General features: G+C 33.5%; 1 protein-coding gene across 6 annotated transcripts in view; it reads right to left on the bottom strand.

The window, feature by feature from the left end:
* The window catches only part of PAPOLA (poly(A) polymerase alpha), a 75,266-nt gene that overhangs the window by 10,642 nt on the left and 38,380 nt on the right, over positions 1-26,244 (bottom strand). For all 6 annotated transcript variants that reach the window (XM_027848982.1, XM_027848986.1, XM_027848984.1 and 3 more), the window contains exons 11-16: positions 25,728-25,848; positions 24,742-24,826; positions 19,315-19,368; positions 18,522-18,641; positions 8,197-8,306; positions 834-955 (exon numbers count right to left, since the gene is read on the bottom strand). In XM_027848982.1, the coding sequence (XP_027704783.1) occupies positions 834-955; positions 8,197-8,306; positions 18,522-18,641; positions 19,315-19,368; positions 24,742-24,826; positions 25,728-25,848 (612 nt within the window). The remainder of the gene's footprint in view (positions 1-833; positions 956-8,196; positions 8,307-18,521; positions 18,642-19,314; positions 19,369-24,741; positions 24,827-25,727; positions 25,849-26,244) is intronic.

Below are 26,244 nucleotides of genomic sequence, written 5' to 3'. Positions count from 1 at the left end.
AGAAACTGAACTCATACTCTAAAAATAAAGCAAGGATATATACACATATATAGATACATAAACATTCTGGTGTTAATGGATTTAACCTATTATATATGTATTTATATATTATGTAGACATACATATTTAGCTTTAAGTGCAAATTTTATAAATACCCAAATACATTTATCATTGTTTATGCGCATCAACTATACTAACATGTAATAATCCATTTCATAAGAGGCAGTATTTGTGTTTACACGTAAGGAACATGAAACCCTTGGGGTAACAGTAAATAAGCATTCAGTTCTAACATTTTGTTTTATTAACATCTGAAGATTTCCTGGAATTAAAAAACTCATCAGTTTAAAAGACAAGCCAATCACTTACTGATTACACAGATTAATAATATGAACTAACATTTAGCTGTGGTATATACAATTAAATCCAGATAATTTCAAAGTTTTTACATGGCAGAAAAAATTTTAAATTGCATTTCAATATGTTTTACTATAATTTTCATACTGACACCAATATATGTCAAATAACTAAGTTGCCCAAAAATCAACATTCAGACAAATATCACTTCCTCTAGATTTGTATAATTTGGAAAGAAATAAAGCAGAGATGGCTATAACAAATTCTGCCTGAAAAGAATACATGCATAAAGTTTATCTTCTTGAAGCAGAAGTACACCAAGAGTTTATTAGTACAATGCAACCTAACAGAAGATTTAAAAATTCATATGGCCCATTTCATATTGTACACTCCCCTATTACCTTTGTTAACTGAGAATCCTAAATATTTAATAATGATGTTTCATTAATGCTTTTGTTAGTTATTTCTAAATTTACCTTTTTCTTTTTCTGAAGCACATGATTAGGTAGGAGTTGATGAAGCTGCCTTCTCTTTACATGCATTGCAGCAATTTTCATATCCATCTCAAACATCTTGCTATTTATTGCTTGCCTATAAACTACAATTAGAAGAAGATTATGATAATATTTAAACATTTTTTTCAGAAAAGCATTTATTGAACCTGAAGCTATCCTAAAAAGCAAATAATATTTTTCTTCCTTGTTTTCTTTTCCTGCTAATATGGCTTTTCTAACCTGATATCACAACCTGCCTAAGATATATAGGTAAGTAATATGGGTAATATATCAGGAAACTGGGAACTACCCTAGTTTGATGGAGTAAAAGGAAATGGAATTAAATTTGAGTTAGAATAATTGGGTTCATACTGTGGTTTTGAGACTTCCTAAGCTGTGTGATGACAATGCAAGTCCCTAACACCCCCTGGGCTCAGTTTCCTCAAGTATAACATGGAGAAATCAACACTCGCATAATAAGATTATTATGAAGAAAACACTTTGGAGACCATAAAGCATTACAAAAAGTGACCAAGCAAAAAAACGGAAAAGAACCATTCCTTGAGGCTGATGCTACAGAATTCAACTGAATAAGGAAATGTTACTAATAACTTTCCTTGCTCTAAAACCCTCATAAAATAACAATAATTACTAGGTCTTGTCAAAGCACTATTATTTGGTGAAGAGAAGTATACATCTTGCATAGTGTAAATTGTCAATTTCACAAACATTTCTGTATTTGACAGACATGCTCTTTCAAGGAATTGTTAAGTCAGATATTTAAGATATGAAGTCTCTTCCACTGGGGAAAAAACAGTAGCTGTGATCGAAATGCTTTGTAGAATTATATTTTGTGATAGATAACAACTTTTAAAAATCTCATTCTCAAATGAACAAAAAATCTTCAGCCAGGTAAAATTGTTTTATTTTTATCCTGAAGCCTTAAGATAGTGTGCCCTATATATTTATCATATATATTATAATATTTATCATGATATAATTCAATTCAAATTTTTCATGTGATTTTTAGATCCCAACTTTAGATCCCAAATCTTCACATTTCCTTCATAAGACACCTAAGCTAATATCTTGAGAGTCATCACATAATAGTTTTGTGGTACAACTTTCAGTTAAGATTACCAAGCATTGTTACACATTACAGTATTAGACTGGGAGGGGGTGGGGGGTAGAGGGAGATTTTAAGGGGAGATCAACATACAAAGAATGTAGAAGAAAGATTACGAATTACTCACTAATAAATACAGATTAATATTCTAACTCCTTCATAGTCAACTACTACTCCTCATCGTTTTTCCACATGTGTATCCTAGAACAAGTACAGCAACAAGCACTTAACTATATTTTCTATTGCTATATAAAATAAATTATTTCTAATGCAATTTAAGGATTCAACTCATTTTTTAAAATATGAAGACTTTAAATGCTAATCAATTGATCCCAATGTAAAAAAAGTAGTCTTGTGCTGAAAGGGGAATATTACCTCAAAAACAACTCTTAACATAACAAAAACAGAAGTAGCTAAAAGTAGCTACCCCAATTTATATATATATCCCTGTAACTCTCTCAAAACCTAAAACTGTACCGTGAATACAGGCACCAAATAACTACTGAATGAAAGAAACATTCACTAAATAAAGACATCTTATTAAGGATAAAGACATAAGATTTACAGATGCTGCCGGAAATTAGTACAAATACTGAACAAAAATAGGCTAAATAAACCATTTAACCATAAGTAAGAGCATTCTGTCACTGCAAATCACATGCACCAACAATCATTTCTTAAGTTCTTACTATGTCTAAGGCATTGTACTACACTGTAAGGATACAAATACAAAAATAATAATCCCTACTCCAGAATATAATAAAATAATCTTCAAAAGGGAGAGACAATATATATATAAACATTTAGAGAACACAAAGACAAATAAAATACAAGGTAATTAGGGAGAGTTCTAGCAGTTAAGATAAGGAAAAACTTCATGTACACAAGAGATTCTTAATCTTTTTTTTTGTGTCACAGATCCCTTTGGCAGTCTGTTGAAGCCTACAGACCTCTTAATGCATAAATGCATAAAAGATTACAAAAGAAAACAATAAAATTAAAATCATTATCAAAACATTTTTTTAAAAGTTCACAGAACTTCTGATGAAGAAGGTGGAGCATGACCTATCTTGAATGGAGAGAAGGATTCTATGAAGCAGAGAAAAGTAGAAAATACATTCCAAGAATAGAGAAGAGTCAGATGCCAAATGTATGGAGAATCATGTGTGAGGAACAGAAAGAAGGCCAGTATGGCTAGACTGTACTATGTAAAAAGGTAAGATACAAGTAATATGCAATGAGACTGAAAAGATATATTGGGGATAGGTTGTAAAGGACTTTAAGTGCCAAACAGAAGAGCATATTTTATCCTAAAAGCAATAGGGAACTGCTAGAATTAACTATGTGGGGGAGTTACAGGGTCAGAAGTGCATAAGGAAAATCACATTGGCAGCAATGCGGAGGATGGAATGCAATTAAGAGAAACCTGAGGCTGGGAGGTCAATTAGGAGACTAATACAAAATCTACCCAAAAGGTAAAAAAGGTTACTACTAAAGTGGTAGCTGAATGAAATGAGAAAAAAGCATAGCTGCAAAAAGAATTGTGGCAAGAATTGCAGCAAATGAATGAATATGCAGAGTGAGAGTAAATGTGGAGTTCAGAATAACATTAAGAACCTAAGCCAGAGGTAGGAAACCTGCAGCCTCAAGGCCATATGTGGCCCTCTAGGTCCTCGAGTGTGGCTACAGCCCTTTGACTGAACCCAGACTTCACAGAACAAATTCCCTTAGTAAAAGGATTTGTTCTTTTTTTTGTTTTTCGTTTTTATTAATTTATTTTGATTTATCAACAATCATTTCGATAAGTTTTTGAGTTTTAAATTTTTCTCCCCCTTCTTCCCCACCTCCCTCCCCAAAACGGCATGCAATCTGATATAGGCTATACGTATATATTCCTATTAAATATATTTTCACATTAGTGATGTTGTAAGTAAGGATTTATTCTGTAAAATGTGGACTAAGTCAAAAGGCCACACTTGAAGACCTAGAAGGCCACAGGTTCCCCACCCCTGAAGCTAATGCAAGAATGGTAGTGTTGTCAACAGAAATAGGAAAATCTAGAAGAGCTACAGAGGGGTGAAGGGTCAGGAAGATAATGAGTTCTGTTTTGGTTATGTTAAATTGGAACTATCTTTGGGGTTTTTAGTTTGAAATGTTAAACAGGCATTTGGTGATAAGGGACTGAAGATCAGGAGAAAAACTGTATGGATGATAATTAAGCTCACAGAAACTGATGAAGGCTCCAAGAAAGAGAAAAGAGGGGCAAAGATAGATCCTTGGAGAGTAATTCGATATATTTTAGGGTAGTATTAAATCTACTCTAAAAAGTTAAAAACATTGATAAAAAGCCAATTTGAAATTATGAATTAAATACTGGCATAGCATTAAAAGCCCTGACAGAGTCAGGAGACCTGGATTCTAACACTAGCTGTATAACCTTGGGGACTCTAAAAGCCTCCAACTGTAAAGTAGGGAGAAACAATATTTCACAAGGTTGTATTACAGTGACCAAAAAAATGTGAATTATCATCAATCATCATCTGTATCTAGCAAAATCCCTTAACAAAAGGAAACCTACCAAGAATAAGAAAATATATACTTTAACAATCCTAGAGAAGTTTAAAGACAATTAAAAAGACAAGAGTAGGAAATAAAACAAATGTGTAAAACTCAAAGCCCACCTTGGGACAGAGACAATCAAAACTGTAGTTAAAAAAAAGACACAGGGAAATTTCGAGTCTCAACTTCACCTGCTCTCATGGGACCCCACGGTAAAAGATTTTTGCACAGTACTTTCAACTACGATAAAATTTTTTAATAATTAATGTCCTATTCAAAAAATCTTGTTTTTCTTTGAAAAACAAATTTTCACAGGAATTTTTCTGTATTTCCAATTTTATAAATGAAGATATGGAAGAATATTTGGTTAAATGACTGTAAAATATTCCTGTATCTTAACCAAAAATAGCTATTAAATAAAATTAAGTACTGTTTTAACATAAACTCAAAACAAAATGGATACATAATTAAAATTGGAGATCACATGCAATTTTAATCTAATTTTTGCTTCAAGCTACTATATAAACAAAATTACAAATCTATTTTTATGTCTGGGAATGAAAAAGTCAAATTATTCACTAGCAAAGTCTCCATAAGACAAATGTTTTTCACATATAGAACTCTACAATCCTCAAACTGATTTTCCACTATAGACCAACCTATTAGTGGCTAAGTCTAGAGAATTCTGTTTTGGGCAAACTTCCCAAGAGAATAAAATATTTTAAATCTATAAACCAGGAGTTAGAAGTAATCCTGGGGGGGGGGGGAGAACTATTATAAACACCCACTGTCCCTGGAAGGAGAAAAATCCCAGGATTTAAAACTGAAAGGAATTTGGTAATTATCTGATTATCTACAATGTCTCATTTTATAGATTAATTAAATGGCTCAAGAGAGTTTGCCCAGTCACAAGGGTAGAAGCAGGACTTCTAACTTACGATTTATTATTGTATAAATATAACCCTGTTCAACTATACTGCCCACTCTGTGGTAAAGGTTTACTGCCATTCTGCATTCTGCCAATATAATAAAAATGGCACCACTATCAGGATTAACTTGTAGATTGTAGTGCTATACTAACCAAACTAGTAACAGAATACTTTATATAGTTTGACAATAACACAACTAATTTGGAGGAACAAAAGGTCTGGAAACTCAAAGTAGAGTAGATAATGGCGGGAAAAGAAAGAATGAAATGGGGCAGCTAGGTGGCACAGTGGATACTGCACCGGCCCTAGAGTCAGGAGGACCTGAGTTCAAGTCCGACCTCAGACACGTAACACTTACTAGCTGTGTGACCCTGGGCATGTCACTTAACCCCACTGCCTAGCCAAAAAAAAAAAAGAAAAGAAAAGAAAAGAAAGAATGAAGCAGGAACACTCCCAGAGCTCAAATTATAACTTAAAGTAGTAAAAATCGAAAATATTTAGTGTTGGTTAAAAAAAATAGAAGACTAGATTCAGGTAGAACTAACTAGACAAATGAGAATAAGACATCATTTAACTCAGTAACCTAGTGTTCAATAAATCTGAGAATATAAGTTATTTAGGGAAGAATTCCCTATTTGACAAGAATTGCTGGGAAAACTGGAAAGCAGTCTGGCAGAAATAAAATTTAGAGCAATATATTATACTATATACAACAATAAACTCCAACTGTATATTTTAGACTTAAATATAAAGGTTATGCCATTTAAAAAATTATAAGATAACCAGATAGGGGTACCTTTAACAACCACAGGAAGGAAATGAATTCGATGAATTCTTAACCAAATGGGGCAAAGATTATCACAAAAGATCAAAGAGATCATTCTGATTACATGAAAACGTTTTCATACAAACAAAATACAATTAGGATAAGAAGGTAAGTAGTCAACAGCGAAAACATGTTTCTATCAAGTATCTTTGATAAGAGTCTGTTGTCCAATATATATTGGTAACAGAAAATGCATAAGCCCAAAAGCCCAATAGATAAGTAGTCAAAGGATATGAACAAATAATTCTTTTTTTTTTTGGGTGAGGCAGTTGGGGTTAAGTGACTTGCCCAAGGTCACACAGCTATGAACAAACAATTTTTAAAAGGGGGAGTATAAACTATTTAAACAATCACACGAAAGACTAATCTGAGTCCTTAATAAGAGAAATGCACATCGAAACAACAAGGTTTGGCAAAGATGACAAAAGATGAGAAGAATAAATGTTGTAGGGGCCATATACAGACAAACACTAATGCTCTGAAATGTTCCAACTAGCGAAGCTATGAAATGTTCCAACTATCATAGAAGGCAATTCAGAATTATGCGCTAATAAAGTGACTGAAATGTCCATATGCTTTGACCCCTAGAGTCTACTGCTAGTCATACCCTTATCTCTCTCTCTCTCTCTCACACACACACACACAGACACTCATGCATGCATGCAGAGGCTACATTGGAAAATGTATGATATTTTTAAAAAAGATATCAATAAAGGTTTTATTTGTTTTTTAAAAAGCCATTTATACCACAATATAAGTCAACCTGATTATTAAAAAAAAAAAACAACAACACTTTTCCTCAATTTTTTCCTATAAAAATACAATTGACCTATACTTGCTGTAAAGATCAAACCTCCTACAGCAGCTGGTTGATTAGGTACAACCTCCAATTCCAAGACTCGGAGTAGGAGGCAGGGCAGGAATGCCAAGCTATTCAGATTTCAGTACACTTATTCAGATCACTTCCAGTTCCAAGCAATCCAAATACAAGGTTCAACTAGACTGTATACAGATGAAATAAATTTTACGGTCAGTATGTCCTAAGTTCATAAGTTTCCCTTACAGTAAAGTACATTATATTGACACTGATGGTAATAAGAATAAGACAGATTTCTTTACATATCAGAAAGTGAGTTTTATACCCTAAAAGCATTTAAAAATCATCTTGAGGACATGTGCTTAACCATTCAAGTTCTTTGGTCTCTGTTATAGCTCAGAAAACTCTAGCTTTTCTACTCTCCCCAAAAACCATAAAGAACACATTTGTAGGAGGCCACTTACTGCTTTGGATAACCAACATCTCCCTTTTTCTGGAATAACTTTGACCCCTTTACTGAAAACATTCATAACATTCATAACTTATTTTGTTTCCCTATTCTACTTATTTGTTAGTAATCCCTAGCATCTCCACATCTGTGAAATCAGAGACAGAAAACCAACCAGACATGTTAGAGTGAGAGACTATCCCTCCTCTACAAAAGCTCACCTGCCTCAGTCAGATGCCCTGATTTGAACGGGAAAGCCAAGTGTGCCAAATCTGAAGGCAGTCACTCTGAAGAACCAATGTTGATCCCCATCTTGCATCTTACGGTAACTGAAACTCAAGTTGTATGCTTCTCCCTCCAAGAATTGACACTCAAATGTATTTTTTTTCCTTTGAATCTTCATGTCTTTGCCTCTCATGTCTCATCTTAGGCCTTAGGTGTTGACCTTCTATGAACTATAAGGTGCTATGATAAACATTACTGGCCTAATTCTTTTCTGAAATGTGTACATCCCCCAAATGCAAAAACAAACTGCGGCACTTTCACAAGTAACACTACCACAAAGATTATTCCAAATTCAATGAGAATACATGCTAAATATCTTAAATTTCAAATTTTTTTTAAAAATCACAGAACTTACCTGTATCTGTGAAAGACTGAATGTCGTATGTAAGGTCAACACTGAGGTTTTCGGAGTTTTCTGTTTTTTTAAACACTAATCCAATCACCCACATCGTACGGAATTCTTCCCTGCAAAATATTTTCAATACAAAGTAATCATAAAATTTCTGAAAACTTCAACTTAATCAATGTGAACAATGAAAATTTTTCTAAATTAAGTTATACAGAGTAAAATAAAAAATAATCTTCCTAAAAAATTATATGGATGTTAAATCATTTATAATAATTTTCATTGATGTATGACTCTATGACATAGAGTAAAATTTGAATTACACAAAACACAAATAGTTAGAACTCTTGTCTAAAATAAATGCAACCTTTGTTACAAAAGAAGGCTCTTTGGGTGGGAGAGCAGGGAGGGATATATTTGGAAATGAAGGTGATGTAAAAGCAAAGGACATCAATAAAAAATAAAATAAATGCAGTCAAAAAGCTAATGTAAAATTTTTTGGTTATCTGAGAGCAATCACACCTACATTTGCTATATCTATACCACTATACACATCAACAAGTTCATAATGACACTTGAAAGCATTCAAAATAAAGCAATATCCTGAATATAAAGAGAAAAAAATCAACTGTTTGACTCTTAGCAAAGAAGATCAAACCAAACTCTATGAAAGGAACTTCTAAACAACTAGTTCAAATGCCTATATGATTACAGAACTTACCTGTCTGTATTTGTGAAAGACAGATTTAGAACTGAAAGGAAACTTCTACTGTGGCAGCAGAATAAGCAGTGGATTTGGATCTGGATTCAAATCCTTCCTCTACCCTTACTAATTTAGGCAGATCATTTAACCTTTCTGGGCTTCAGATTCCTTAACTACAAAAAAAAAGAGGCTACTACTGGATGACTAATAAGGTTCTTTTAAAGTCTAGTCATAGGATTCTATGATCCTATATCTGTAACATTCAATTCTTGTCTAGAATAAACACTAGGTTTGGACCTAGGTTAAAATCTTGGCTCTATTACCTTTCTTAGGCAAGTTACTTAAGATTTCTGGCCCTCAGTTTCTTCTATTACAAAAAGAGAGGATCAGAGTGGATGACTTCTGGAGTCACTTTCAAAGTCTAGGTTCTATGATACTATGATCCTTTATCTGTAAGATCTATTTCTAATTCTAGTTTGACTCCCTTTTACAGATGAGGAAAACTGAAGTTTCAGGATCCTAAGTGACTTGCCTAATCCAGAAAAACCACAACAATCTGTCTTCTGAAATCCATTTATGCATTTCCAACTTGCTGGACATCTAGAATTGGATGTCCATCTGGCACTTCAAGTCAAACAAGTCTGAACACATTTCCCCGTTTAACTCAACCTGCTTCTTCTCCAAACTTTCGTTTCTATGTTGAGGGCAAGACCATTATAACTTTGGTGTCAGTAACACTTTCTCCCTGCCCCGCTAGAGTTACATAACCAGTCCTGTCACTTCTACCTCAACCACCTGTCAATCATTTATTGAGTGCCTATTATGTATCACATAGTCCTGATGATTCTAAGAAAAAATGAAACATTGTGTTTCCTCAAGAACCTTATATTCGACTAAGTGACACAAAACATACCCATATAAATGTGTATAATTTGGGAGGAGAAGCACTAGTGGCTATGAAGTTCAGGAAAGTCTTCATTTAGGAAGCAGTGATTGATTGACCACTTTGAAGGAAACTAAGGGATTCTATGAGGTGCAAATGAGGACAAAATATAATCTAGGAATGGGGAGATGGGAGGTAGAATGCTATGTATGAACAGAAAGGTCAGTTTGACTAGCCTGAAGAATGTGAGCAACAGTAATGTGTATCTCAGGCCACTGAGGTAAACTGGAGTCAGGTTGTAAAGGAAAGGCTCTGAAATTAACAGAGAAGTTAATAATCAATCCTAGACAGCAATGAGAAGAGAAGGTGAGTCAGGGAAGGATATGACATAGCATGACACTAAAGTGCAAAGTAAAACCTGTAATTTAGCCAAGTCATTTGAGTGGAGGATAGAAAGTCATTCAGTGGAGGAAAGAACAGAGTTGGGAGAAGCTTGAGGGAGGGAGAACAAACAAAAATGCTACTGCACGTAGTCTAAGTGACAGGTGATGGTGGCTGGCTTGAACTAATATGGTAGATGTGTGAGGAGAAAGAAGGAAATGGATATAAGATATGTTGTGGAGACAGAACTATGATGACTTGGAAACTGATTGGATGTGTGGGAAAAGGGAGAATGAGGACTCAAGGATATAAACCTGAGTGACTAAGATAACAGCAGTACCCTCAAAAAAATAAGACAAATTTGAAAGAACGGTGGGTTTTGGGGAAAAGATAATGAGTTCCATTTTGGATATGCTGAGTTTGAGATGTCTACCAGACACCAGGTTTGAAAAGTTCAATAGGAAATTAGTGATAGGAAATTGGAGATTAGAAGAGACTGGGGTTAGATATATAAATCTGGAAGTCATTCCCATAGATAATTGAACCCAAGGAAGCTGAAGACCTCAATAAAAGAGTATGTGGAAAGAGAAGAGGACCCAGGACGAAGCCTCAGGGCACACCCATAGGGCAAAGTATGGACGGAACCAGGAAATGAAAACGGTACCAGTCAATATCAAAAGCTGTAGAGAGGCCAAAAAGGATAAGAATTAGGAAAAGGCCGTGTTTGCCAATTAAGAGATTTTTAGGAAAAGGTCACTAAATTATATATAACCATTGAATACCACTGCTAGGCACATAACCTGAAGAAGTCAAAGACAGAGACAAAGGACCGATATGAACAAAAAATATTTATAGCACCACTTTTTGTAGTAGCAAAGAACTGGAAACAAAGCAGGTGCCCTTCAGTTGGAAAATGGACGAACCAATTGGGATACATAAATGTAATGAAATGTTATTGTGCCATAAAAAATGATGATTATGACAGATTCATAGAAACGCTAGAACACATACGAATTACCACAGAGTAAAATGAGCAGAATCAGGAGAACAATTTACAATATGGTAAAGAATAAAAACTCTGAAAGACTTCGTATCTCTTATCAAAGCAATGTTAAGTCATGACTTCAAAAGAACTGGTGATGAAGTATGTCACCTACTTCTTGAACCATGGGCCATGATCCCACAGTTTAAGAAGCACTGAAGGGATCATGAGTGGAAAAAGTTTAAGAAGCCCTGCCCTAGTCTAGACTAAAGATGCAAAAAGAGACATACATTTTCAAAAACAACTGATGTATTGAGGTGTTTCACTTGACTATACTTGTTACTGAGGAGACCTTCTATGGGGGTGGGGGGGGAAGAAGGAGCAAGAGGGAGAGGTTTACTGCGTATTTATCAAAATGCAAAAAAGAACATCAATAAAACTACATGAAAAAAACATAAGTTAATTCAGAAGGCGACACAAACAGGACAACTTTGTTACGATTCTGTTAATTTTAAAATACACTTAAACACCTGTAACAAAAAACTTACAACTTCATACACAACCCTCTTTTTTTATTCTTTGTATATTGAAATGTTTGTGTTTGTTGATGATTAAGTTAATTTAAAAAAAATAATCATCAGTGGTGGTTTTGGAGAGCAGTTTCAGTTGAGTGACAAGGTTGTAAGACAGTGATTGAAAAGTGAGAAGACAAGAAATGGAGGCAATGAATCAGAGATAGCTTTTCTGGGATTCTGGCTGTAAAAAGGAGGCGAGATAAAGGATAACATAGCTTGAAAGGATGGTAGAATTAAATAAGGGTCAGGATGAGGAAAGCTGGGCAGGTTTGTAAGTAGCAGGGAAAGAAACAGTAGAAAGACTAGTAACGACAAGAGACTGAGCATGAGATTGACTGACAAAAAATGAGAAAATGAAGATGAGGAGGAGGAGAAACTTCAGAGAGGATGAGATTAAGAGTACAATTACAGCAATTTGCCTTGGTAAGGAAAAAGGCCAACTCTTCATCAGAAATTGAGGTAAACTAGGAGAGAATAAGGAATGATATCAAGGTCTTGAGATGTCAGAGTGGGAATAAAAGAAAATGGACAACAAAACAGCCTATTCTCTAGGTAAGGTAAGGTAAGGTAAGGTTCTCAGCTATAGAAGTGGAGCGATAGCATGGGAGGCTTGAGGAGAGTAAAGAAGGTATGGCGTAGCCATTGTAGGAACGGAGATGTAAAAACAACAATAACAACTTACATTTGAATAGCATTTACTAGTAAGTGCCAGGCACTGTGCTTAGTAAGCACTTTACAAACACTATCTCATTTGATCTTCACAATAACCTTGGGAGGCAAGTGCTATTATTATCTCCATCGTACAGATGAGGAAACTGAGACAAACACGTTAAATCATTTGCCCAGATCACAAAGTTAGTGTCTGTTCCCTTGCTAAAGCGAGGTCCCAGTTTATATTAGATGATATAAATTTGTAATGGATCCAGCGAGAAAGATTGTATGACTCTCTCTAGCATAGATTAGCAGCTCATGAATAGGAATGGAGGGTGATGGAAGAAGTAATACATGATGGAGGTTTGGCAAAGTATGAGCTGCAACGGGACAAGGTAGCAAAGGATTTCAAAGTACAAAATAGCTTTACAATTCAACAGAACTGAACTGATTCACAAAAAAGGTCAGACTTAGAAAATGTTTTTAAAAAGCATTATTAAGAAGATGGGTGATGGCCTGGGATATTACTTAAGGAAAGAGGGAATGGTGGTGGTGGTTAGGACAAATAAAAGGATGTAAGAGCAATGAGGCATAGATGGAATGAAAAGTTATAGCTGGATAAAGAAAACGAGAATCCTTGATTACAGAAATTTGTGGGTGATGGTCACCATTCAATAGTTTTCTCACTCCTGTTGCAGCTAGGACAGAATGAAAGAAGAGAGACTGAAGAACTGAGAGGGCAGAGTGTTTGAGCAAACATCAATGTGTATGGTGAAGTTATCTAAATATAAAAAGCAGAAATTAAGGAAGAAAAGAAAACACTGAATCAATACTGAACTCCTTCAGAAAAGAGAAAATGACCTGGAAATTCTTAAAAAAAAACTACCACCAGAAAATGAACTAAGTGATGTATTTGCATTGGATGACCCATAAAGGAAAAGTAGCGAAGGACAAGTGGAAAAAGGGATGTGTGTGTCAGTTGACAAATAAGAAAATGAGACCAGTAGTGAATATGACAAGTAGGGAAAAGTGTCTTCTGTAAAGGATCAAGGTTTCTATAAGTGACATAAAGACAGAAGAAGCAAAATAAGCAGAGGTGAAAGATGGTGATAAGTTTGTAAAGAATGAAAAGGGATTCCAGAAGGCACAATAAAAGGGGTAGGTGGAGCTACACTGGGATATGGACAGGGTAGAGTTTTGATTAAAGGGACTGAGATATCAAGAAAATGGTGACAGGGAAGAATGATTTTTCACTTAGGCAATCAGGAATTCACTAGATTGGAAAAGTAAGTGATGTGATTTTGCTAACCATAAGCATTTTAGTACTTCTGACTGAGGCTCACACCCTCAAGAGTCCTCTGAATGGGACTATCAATTCTTTTTCAAGAGTGAGGAGAAAAAAGAAACTTGGATTTGATCTTAAAACTCCCTATAAATGAAGAGCTTATGGCAAAAGGTCTAACATCTGAGACTTTAGTTCTAATCTGAGTCATTAAAGTGAGGTCAGTTGTTGGAAGCTCTCCTCCTAGTGGTGAAGAAGACTGAGGAATGGGTATCAGGCTGGGTGCTGAAGGTAAGTATCTGATAAACAAGGTATGAGAGCTGATTCAGGAGACTATAAGCAAGGCACGGGGTTCGTTTTGGTCTCAGTGCAGTGGCAAGAAAGACAAGTGAAGCAAGATGTGATTCTAGATGAAGTTATCAGTATATCCCAGGAACTTCACTTATAATGGCTGACTTAAGTCAGACCTATGCCATGACTCCTGTAGTGTCAGTTTCATTAGGGTCTCAGAGACACTCCACAATATGTCTCACATAGGCCTCTACCCATACAGGGTAACCAATTTATTCACTTTATCACCTCGCCTCTGATCTACTGCAGGTGCCTTCTAATTAGTTTCTTTGTCTATATAACTACCCTTCCCCAATCAAGACATGAAATAAGTTTTCAGGAAACATAAATCTGTGTTACCCTACCATGCAAAAACTTGGCTCCCTATTATTCCTAGGGGGAAAAATTGCAAACTTTTTAGTCTGGCCCAATATACAATCAGGCCTCAACCTAACTATTTATGTGTGAAATTACTTATCTTCGTACACTATTTCCCAGCCAAACCATATTACTTGTTATTCTCCAAACCATCTCCCACCTCTCCTTCCCTTTGTATGAGCAATCTCCCATGCCTGAAATATAGTCGCTGATCTCCACATTCCAGACTCCTGCTCTGTAGGCAGACTTCTGCAAACCATGTTCTACAAGAGACAACATCTTCACAGTCACACAAATGAAAGACGGAGAGACTCCAGGATCTTACTTTGTTTACTCGTTTGTCTCAATAAAATGGCATCTGATTCAGGAAAACAAAATGTTACTTTAAAGGAGCTCCCCAACAAAGTATCTCCCACATTTGATTAAAAGAAAAAAATACTCACAAGATTCTTTTAAAGATGGAACAAAAATTACTTTGTCCAACAACCTTCTGTTTGGGTTGTTTGGATTTAAACATTCTCATAAAAAATATCCAGCAAAGAATCCAAATAGAAGAGGGATTCCTTACAATGAGGTCCTTCAAATGATTTTCTTTGAGGATATCATAATTTTGATTGCATTAAACTCTGAAACGCTGCATAATGTCCTAAATAAAATGCACAGTTAATAAAGAATTTGACCTAATTATCCACACAATAAAATAACGTAGATGAATTAAGGATATGACATGCCACTGAATGGAGAGACCTTAAAACTGGTCCATAAATAAGCATATACATTTGGACAGACATTGTGGATAAAACAATGAAGTGGGACCAAAATGGGATGGAAGAAAAAGAGTAGGCTAAATTGTCTTTAGGAAACAAAAGTTTCCCAAATGACCCCATGCTTTCCCCTGATATAAATAACCATCTTTTTTAACAATCAATATTCTTGCAATGATACTATGTAGCTACAAGGCACATAATAGCAGTCTACAAAAAAATTAAAGTTGAGGATCACCCAAAGTGCAATGGATCACACAAGGCAATCATGAATATGCTACAAAACATAATCAATAACAAACTGTACTGTCATGTAATGAGACCAACTAATAAAAGGTAGTAGGCAGTCCATGTGCTCCAGCAGTACCAAAATAATATCTTCAGAGCTAGCCTAAAGCACCAAGAATGCTGACTGGACACCCTACCCCTATTTAAGATTTATGAAAGAACAAGGAAAAGACTTGCACAGGATAAGGTGAGGATGGGTTGAATGAAATCTGCACTATTGGAAGTTATACAAAATTTGATGAGATCACTGATCATATGCCATATTTGCATATCTTCCTTCAAGCTTTAACTTGAGTGCCATCTCACCCATAAATTCTCCTTTGATCCCTTAGCTATTGCACTCTCTCCTTCCTCAAACATTCCTAGAGTTGTCTGATCTCTCCTCTGCACTCTGTACATAGTTTTGTTCATGTTGTATCTCACCCTACTCCTATTCCAACAGGATGTAAACCTCAAGGTAGGGTCCATTTGGATTATTATGTTGGTTGCTTTAACACATATAAAATGATGCCTTGAATATACTAGATTCTTAATAAAGACTAGATAAACAGATCTGAAGTCACCTACTAGTGTCATCAACAGTATCAATCAATTTGGTACCCTCATTAGACAAGCCTATTAAAAAGTCTTTGTTAGTCTTTCTAGTGAGCAAATTTTGTCTGTCATTCATAGATTTCTTCTACATTTATACGTTCCTCCTTACCCATTACTAAAGGTTAAGTTATTTACCTAGTATTTGAAGATCACCATTCATGGCCATCCACAATTCTCAGTCCTCCAAGTTAAATATCCTCAGTTCCTTCAAAAAATCATCATTCACATGGCAATGGTTCTCAAACTGTTCACCATTTTGATTGTGCTTTAATATTCTAATTATTAATATCTTCTAAAACATTACATCCAGAATTCACCAACAGAAATCTAGATGTATTCAGTTCAATATACAGCTATTAAGTACCTGATAATGTACCAAGTACCTTGCTGTGTACAAAGAAAAATGAAAAGTCTCCACACTCAAACGCTTAATACAAAGTATCAGGGTGGGGGTCAAAGGCTAACAATTAGGTGAACTAAGAAAAACCTTCCAAAGAAGGTCGCATCAGAGACTTGATACAAACTAGACCAGGGACTCTATGGGGTAAAGGTTAGAAAGGACAATATCCCAGCCCTAGGGGACACCCAGTGCAAAGGCTCAAATATGACAGAAGAACTGCCGTATATGAAAAACTAGAAGGTCACTTTTACTGGAGTGGAGTAAAAAGGATTAATTTTATTAAGTTTGGAAAGATAGCCTGGAGCCAGCTTGTGAAGGTCTTTAAATGTCCTAGGAATTTGTCTTTTATTCTAGAGGATGTAAGAATCCAGTTATGTCAAGGATTGACTGGAGAAGGAAGAGCATGGTAGCAGAAAAACTAATTAGAAGACTATCACAAATAGTCTAGGTGAGCAGTTATAAGGGCATGAACTAGGGTAATGATTGGAGAAAAGGAAACAGATGCAACAGATGTTATAGGGGTAGAATCACCAAGACCTAGCAACTGATTAAATATGGAGAGTGAGGGAAACAGAAGAGTTGGAAATGACTGAGGTAGTGAATCTTGGTGATTAGAAGAATAGTGTCTATGATAGAAAAAGGAGAGTGTAGAAGAGGGAGGAGTTTAAGGGGAAAGATAATGAGTTCTGTTTTGGACATGATCAGTTTCAGATACCTACGAGACATCCAGGTGGAGATATCTAATAGGCAGTTGGTGATGCGGAATTGGAGCTCAGGAGAGAGATGAGAGCTGGATATGTAGATTTGGGTGTCATCTGCAGAGAGATGCTAGTTGAATCCATGGGAATTGATGAGACCACTTACAGGAGGAATTAGGACAAAGCCCTGGTGTACACCCATGTACAGAGGGCAGGATATAGATGGTGGTCCAACCAAGAAGACCGAGAAGGGTCAGTATCAGTCAGGAGAACCAGAAGAGAGCAGTGTCACAATAACCTAGGGAGGAAAAAGCATCCAGGAGGACAGGGTGGTCAACAGTGTAAAATGTTGCAAAGGAGGTGAAGAAGAATGAGGACTGAGAAAAGGCCACTGGATTTAGCACTAAAAGAGATTTCTGACAACCTTGGAGAAAAAAAAGAAGTTTCAGTTAGGCAGTGAGGTTAGAGTCAAGTGAATGGGAGGTGAGGAAGTAAAGGAAATAATTGTAGACCATCCCAAAGTATAACAGTATATATAATCAGATTCGTTTTTTTTCTGAATACTGTATTTTTATTAACGCAGACCAAGAAAGCATTTTTTTGGGAGCCATATTATAGTACTACTTCTAAAATGTTAAGTTAATCTACAACAATTTTTATAAACTGCCTAATCATACATGTGTATACTACCTTATGCTTGTACAACATTTTCCTCCCTTAACTTAATAAAAGACATTAATCTATACTTTTCATGGGATTAGATCCAGACCACTTTTCTACAATATCTAGGTCTTTCTAGATAACATTTAATGATCTATAAATTTAATAAACAGATCATCTATGTCTTTAAGATACTGAAATATATAGTACTCTACAAAAGTCTTTTAACAAGAGCTGAAAAAAAAAGAATTTCTAGTTAAATGTTTAATTAATTATACATAGTCAATTAATCATATAGCATATTCCTTGAAAACCCAACAGGTTAGTTGAACTATTACTATAAAATACATTTTTTGAAACCACCACTTAAAAAATAATAAAATTAACTATAGTATTATACTCCAGTTTTAGTTACCAATATGGACAAAGTGTTAACTTTAAGCAAAAAGGCATTTAGTCAAGCTTCCTAACTTGGGAAAGCAAAACAACTTATCTACAAAACTTACACGTTAATATACTTTAAAAACTAAAACGAAGTATTCACTTTAACTTTTAAAGCTTTATATTTCAGTTCTTCATATCTCACTAGCTGTAATTTTTGAAAAAAAAAAAGGAAAAAATCCAAGTGTACTTTCTACATTGGTGGATTTAATTCCAGAATAATGTTCTCTGTACCATGGAAAATAAGTCTTTGAATTTATTATATCAGATTAATATTTTATTCTTACTTCTACTGAAAACGTTAAAGGAAAGAGGTATGCTTACTTGTCAGGATTTTCCTTGGGTGCTGGAAATGACTGAGGATTCACATGAGCCAGTGTAATAAATTCATTCTTCTCCAAACTTCCAACGAGGATTCGGATTTTTGATTCCACCAAGCCCACCCTGAACAAATGCCACTTAGTATTACTAAAAGTTTGTTTACTTTTAAACAAAAATAAAAGTTAAGCAAAATGTACAGAAATAGAAGATTTATACTGAAAGAAAAAGTTAAGGTACTCTTTAATAATTAAGAATACCAAAACAAGCAGTTTAATGGACTCATTGTCCCAAGTAAATCCAGAAGTCATAAGTAACTTTTCAGCACTCTACCTTAAAGGTCAGAAAATAACATCTACCCTCTTTAAAAAAAAAAAAAAAAAAAGAAAGCTTTACTCAAATCAGGAAATTCAAAAACTTGAATTTTCAAGATAACTAGTCTTTGCTCAGGAGCTTAAGGGAAAAGATACTAACAAAGTAGTTTTAGAAATGACTCTAGTTATGAAGTGAAGTGAATTTTAAATAATAGTAAAAAGCACAGTAGCAAGTAAAAAAACTAGAAAGGTATTACTGGCAGTTACGTGGCATTCATTCACTACAAAAAAAAAAAAAAAGTGAGGCCTCATTCCAATGTCCTAGCAATTTATATGTCTAAAAGAAAAAAATGAAAAGTTAAATCGAAGGGCTTATTGAGTTATTCTTCCTATCTCGTGTCCATTTTATTTTGGTCTGTGCTTTATTTCAAAGGGTCATTTGGAAATTTATATTTTCTTTTCTGTAAATCTTATCTTATACTCACCATTCTAGTCGCTGCTTTTCTGTTGGTGCACTTGCTAGAAGTACAATATAATGCCTTTGAAGATAAAGACAATATGCTATTTATTTTATTTATATGTTTGGAGTTGGATATTCAAGCCACAATGCTATAAGCTTCCTTGAATTGTTCTAACTTTAGAACAGCTAGCCCAAAAATGATTGCAAAGTAAAAATCTCACCCTATGCATATTAATGGATTATATTAGTTTATAAATATTCCACAAGTGCTCAAACCACAGGATAGTTTGATTGCTTCTGAAAGAAATATACATTAACAGATTATGTTATAAAACATTTCAAAACAAGAAAACTAGTATAAATTGTAGCAAGAGGAAAATTGACATATCTTGTCCCCTTAAAACTGTTTAAAAGCTATTCATTCAACACATTGATTAAAATAAACTTGTTTTAAAGGGACAATGAACAAAAATTCAGTGCTTTAGTCATAGACCTTACAACTAACTATGGAGACTATGCTAATAATCCAATAAATGAAAATTGCGTTCAAGTATTTCTCAAGGAGTTTAAAAATATGACTTAAAAACAACATCCAGGTCTTAACTCAACTATGCACAATTATGTCCAATCCATAATGTGTAACCTAGATTATAAAGGAAAATACTTCTAAAATTAAAGAAAAATTCAAAAAGCTAAATTTATAAAGATACCAAAATAAAGCATAAAGAAAATCTAGCTCCATATAGAATCAGTCACAATTTTTAAAAGTTTATTTTGAATGACTCATCTTGATCAACTACCTTTTCTTTAAAGCCAAAGCATTGAAGTGATGACTGAAGTGCTTAATTGTTAACTTACTGTAGTTAGCAAAAAATTTAATAATCAATTATAGAATGGTGTTTTAAGTGTTAGAGACAAGGTTTCTTCCAAGAAATTTCATCACAAAAAAGATTAAATTTAGTAAGATAAGAATCCCACCAAAACCAGTACAATGTGGTCATCTCTGAAATAACTACTTGCTCTCTGCTTTAAGATTAGCAATGGTCTTTGGACAAAATAATGTTCTGACCTAAATCACGATGAAGTCACCTTAATTAGTTCTACTTCACCAAGTAAAATTGTATTAAATGGGATTTCAAATCTTTCAGAAAGGAAAAAAAGGAAAACAAAACTACTTTGATAAGTCTCTGGGGAGTCAAAAACAATTATAAAAAGCTACAAACTAAAGCTTATTTATACAGGTTCCTAAAAGCTAAAGCAGAATCTGATTGTATTTCTTTATACATAATTATAAAGACTGGTCATATGGTTTCCCAACCCACAGCAGATTAGGTGGGAGACTGCTAAAGGAGAAAAAAAAAGGGAGAAGGTAAATACAAGACCAACGAAAAATTTTTACAGCATTTTGTCTGGCTCATTACTTAAACCTTCATACAGTTTACTATTTATCATACTGATTGTGCACTCACACTGTATTATAAATGCTTTAAGGGTTCCCTCCAAAAGCTCTATATTTTTCATCATTTTAAACCAAATGTTTTGCATACAGTAATTGCTTACAAAAAATGTGTTCATTTAATAGCATTGGGGAGGAACTTCATATATGGGACAAAAAGACCTACAAAAGACTGAAAATTTTGGTACATTATAGGATAGGATAACTGAAGTTCATAATGACAATTGTGAATCATCAAGGAAATGTTAAATTATAGACCTATTTTTAAAAAGCAAGAATGTACTTAATATCTTTTAAAAACACATCAAAAATGATTGAAGGCTAATCTAAGGTTTGATCGGCTTATTTTCTTAAACCTAATGATGTTGGATAAATGAAGTACTACTATACATCTATAGCCATGCCACAAAACTAATATGTATTTCAATTGATACACTGAGAGAATGATAGAGTTGAAAAAATCTATGTATAATAGACACTAAATTAAATTTTTAAATGATCTTTAGGATATTAGTCATGTTTACAACTGTAGATAGTAATCTTTGAAGGTAAATTTTAAAGTTTCTAAGATGCTAAAGATTAGATATTCACACTAAAGCATCAGCCTTTCCCTACCTTTCCAAAACCTAGGCATACTGACCAAAGGAAAAGCAAATGATGAGATTTGTTTTCTCAATTCTCTCCCCTCCCCCCCAAAAAAATCTCTTCTCAAATATATATTAAATTCACACCCCAAATTTGGATAAATCTCATTAAAAAAGGCAGAAATTATGTTAAAGGGTAGCTATATCTGAATTACTTTTATTTTATATTAGAAATCTTTCAAAACAGTTTACAAAAATGACAGCCATATTAAATGTTTAGTGAATGAGTGCTTGAATGATAGGTACTGGCTGATCAACTGCCTCCAGAAAACATTTTACACATTAATGTTTCAGGTGTTAAATTTGCTATATTATAATGGAAAAAAAAAACAATGAAATTTTTTAAAAATTGGCAAATAAAAACCCTTGGATGAATCAAGAAAGTTGTCATAAACATGTCTGATCTAATCAATGAAAAGTTCACAGATTTTTTTAAACCCAGGGCTCAAAAGATTTTGTGACAAATTCAAATTAGAATTTAGAATTGCAATTATGACCCAAAGCACAAGTACTATATCTTTAGGTCACAGTGATGCTCGTTTATATCAGCTGCCACATCTTATACTGACAAATGTAGAAATAGCATTAAAAAAGTGGGGTTTTTTTTAATTTTTTTAAACTGTAGCCTAATGATTTAATTTTTATGACACATAAAATCCGAAGATAACTGTATTACAAAAACAAACAATGGACTATTGGTTGCAAAATCCAAAGTTGAGAGAGTAGTCAATAAAACCTGGAAGCTTCCTCCAATGTTCTTTATTGTAAGTACCTCTACAGAGATGTCTAGGTATCTTTAAAAAAAAAAAAAAGAGTATCAAAGTCAGAACACATCTAATTTATCCTTATGCCTCAATCCCCTGATCCCTTCTTTGTTGAATCTTTTTTCCCCCCCTGGCATACATGTTTTTCTCTTTAAACTTTTTTTTTTTTTAATCAAGTGCTTTCCTTCACTGTCAGTGCTATTAGGTTATCTTGAACCTGAGGTAAAGTCAAAAGTTATTCCCAAAGTTGTGTCTTTCTTAAAGTTCTTAAAGAAATGACAGCCTCAATTTTATCATAAGTGTAACTAAGTCCTTAAAGCATTAAGTTTAAAAATAATCTTGAGAACAGTCAAATGCCTTTCTGCTCTCAAAAATAATTTCATGTAAAGTACCAAACCTTTCCAAGACACCACAAATCAATGCTATGCCTTCACATTTAGATATATAATGAATGTTGACAATTTGGTTTCCTGGAAGTTTGTTGGAAAAGAAAGGAAACAATCTTGAAATTTTCTGGATACTTTCCTTCAAATATAAACACTTAAATGGTAGAAGCACATATAGTAAACTATATTCTAAGACAACTGCAACAACGAAGGACGCTAGACAAATTTAAGTAATTTAACTATGCTACAAGAAATACATACTTCTGAGGTAACCAATTTTAAAAATAAGAAAAATTTAACTTTGCCTATCTCTCGTTATTTGGCATATTTAAATGTTTTTTATATATTCATAACAACTTGAAACTTAATAAGAGTGCCTATAAACCTTATGTCATCAAGAGGTTCTTATTGTAAACTATTCCTAACTCTTGGTTCCCTTTGTAAAAATAGATCTCTTTGAAGAATACCAAAACATGGGAGAAATTTTGTGATATAACTGGTACACTTGTCATGATTTTAAACATTCAAGTTTAGATCAGGATTGTTTTTATTATATTTAAAATACATCTATATCACCAACTTGATATGACATTTTCTCACCTAACAGACAAAAGTAAATCACCATTACTCGTTAAGGATATACTTGTTTGACATATATGCAGAAAAATATGAATGCTTTCAGGTTGAACAATTTAGGAAAAGAAATTATAATTGACTTTAAAAGCTACTATTTAAGTAAAATTTTAAAGGAACCCCTTCAAGGTTTTTCCAAATAAAAATTTTCTTTAGAAGGTATATATATCTTTGGGTTCTAAAGAAGAAATTATCAGTCGGTTGCTTCCTTACTTGCATGAGACAAACTAATGAGTACAATCCCTGACACATTAAACTTACAAAGGGCAAATTGGGGTGAATGTGGCTCCATAAGAAGTTTGAGTGGCATCACTACATATTTATGATGAAGAATATTTTTTTGTTCTTCCATTGTCAATTACTATTCTGACTTGTACTAAATTAGAAAAACAGTAGTACCTAAACCTATGTCAAACTTAAATGGTCCTCAAAGTAAAAGGGGAGAAAAACTCTCTATACACAAACAAAATTTCTAAAGAAAAAGAAGGTAAAGATTAGCAATACTATAAATTATTCAAATTGCCATTAATAACACAATCTTCCAAATGCAATCCCCAGAACACAATTCAAGTGCTCTATTGTTTTTTTTTTCCATGCAAAGGGTACAGAAACAAAACACAGAGACATTATGATGGTCATCATTCATTTTTTTTAATTGGGGAATAGCATATTAAAATCTTGCTTAGATTATTACATAACACAATCCAATACAAGATCAGATGGTTAGAAAAGTTTCAAATCTTAAAAAAAATTGAAAAGAAAAAAAAATGTGGGACTCTGGAAAAATTTCAGCTCAGGGCAAATAAAAATGCAGTCCGTTTTTTTTCAAGTAAGATTTATTATAAAACTTACAATTTTCATCAAAATCAAGTACAATTAAAACAGGCTTCTCACCTGTACTAAAAAGGTATTAAACCATTAAAAGTTAAACATTTATGTTAAAAATATTAGGTCTTCTAGGCTCCTAGGAAAACTTCTTTTAAATATTTGAAGGGATTTCCTTATTATGAAAAAATAAGGATGGGTAATAATGTTATAGCCTACTGAAAATGCTTAACAGTTGGCTATGTATTGAGCAAACAGGTAGTATGTAATTTTACAAATTTACGTGACTGTGATCTTTCCAAATGTAAACTTTTAACAAGAACTTCTCCCCTCTAATAATCTTAGTTTTTCATCCTTTAATCAGCAACAAATAGCCTTGTACTAGCCCTAAAATATCCAGGTATTAAAAATAAGTAGAAAAACCACATATTTAGCATTTGTCTTTCTAGCCAAATCACTGACAATTTCCACTCATTAAGTGATGTCTTCATTAATGAAAGCTAGTTAAATTATTTGGCAACCAATTATAAAGGCTAAATATTATCTTGAAAAGAGATGGGGGAAAAAGAAATACATCAACAAAAAGTGTTCACTATTCTAAATATTAGAGATTCACAGGAAAATGAGAACCTTCAAATCTAAATTCTATTGGAAATGTCTGTCTAATAAAAAGTGTCATATATACAGATATATCACTGTGAATATTAAGAAAGCAACACATCTGCCATGCCTTAAAATACATACTTGTACTTTTGAAAGAAGTTGGGAGCTTCAAAAAGTTTGGACCACTCTGCCTTACTCAGCAAAATTTCATCTGTGATAGCAAGACCTAAATTAAAGACATATTAAACTTCTTTGCATATTTCACTATAAAAATTAGCAAAGTGACAATTTAAAAACCTTTATTATACCACATGCATACATTATAATGCAACATAGTTATTGATTAAATTTACAAAGACTTCCTCATCTTAAAACTACTAATTATGGGGGGAAAGCCATAAACACAGTATTTTACAAAATTTGGGGGTCATTAATGAATCAAGTTGGTAAACAACAATATGAACAATATTTTAATACTTTTTATATAAATAACTCCAAAAATTGATGTTATCTAGCTTGGAGAAAAAAACTCATGTAGATTTCTTTCCTTTCAGATTTTTCTTCTATTAAAAAATGGTTATTGGAGACCTATGTATTCCCATAAAGGGCAACACAAAGTCGAAAATTTTACTATATGTTTTGAATTTCATGGTAGTTTGAGAGTTCTTGATGCAAAATAGAAGGTAATATCCCCATTCTCGCCCAACTTCCTTCCTTAATGGCTTTATCCTCCTGTTTGCTTAGTCTCTGCCTGTGGAAGAGACTAGAAACTGTAATTCTACACGGCAATAGTATATTATTAAGACACTTGATATGGCCCACAAAAATCTACTGAAGAGACTCCAATACCCATACAATATTTAAAAATTAAAATGTTTACTATGTGTGTCAAGTCAAATACAAATTGTATATCTGGAAAGGAAAAAGTATAAAAATTACATTCATTTAAGAAGTGAATTCTCTAGAATACACTAATACTCTAGAACATACTGCAGGTCCTTAAATAACTGTAAAGTTCTAGACTGGAAATTATTTTAGTCAATACTGTACAGTATAATGCCACTAGGATTATAACAGTATTTTAAATTTTTGTATAAGAAGAAAAGGGTAAGGATAAAAGAACTTACCTTGTTTAAACTCCTCAACCATGACCATCCGTGTAGAAACGGACACATTGTACGTAGAATTCTGTTGTGGGTATGCTGGTGTAATTATAGGCATAAGATGGTACCTATCACTGGGGTTTACCTATATATAACAACAGCCAATCAGTTTCTTCAAGTACACATGCAACAAAAATTTGGACTTTTATCCTTTTTGATAAACTGAACAATGATCAATTTTAATTGTATTCATTGTTGAAGGTGAAATCAAGAAAATGCAGGTCAGTAAGCCCTGTTTTGAAATTGTTTATGGAGTAATAGAAAATAAATCTAATCTATGTCAAAAGTTCAATGTAAATAAATGAGCAAGTTACACTAAATTTTTCAGAATACACAAGTGAACATAGAATGTTAGAAAGACTAAAACAGTACCCTAAAATAAACTTTTTTTTAAATCAAAAGATGAACTGTAATTTGGGTTCAATTACAAGTTTATTTTCATAAAAGTACTATATTAAAACATCTATATTAAAAAGTACTA

The sequence above is a fragment of the Vombatus ursinus genome, unplaced genomic scaffold (genome assembly GCF_900497805.2).
Source record: "Vombatus ursinus unplaced genomic scaffold, bare-nosed wombat genome assembly UNPS02007284.1, whole genome shotgun sequence".
Lineage (NCBI taxonomy): Eukaryota > Metazoa > Chordata > Mammalia > Diprotodontia > Vombatidae > Vombatus > Vombatus ursinus.
The sequence above is the reverse complement of the archived record's forward strand: the minus strand, read 5'-3'. Positions and strand labels throughout refer to the sequence as shown.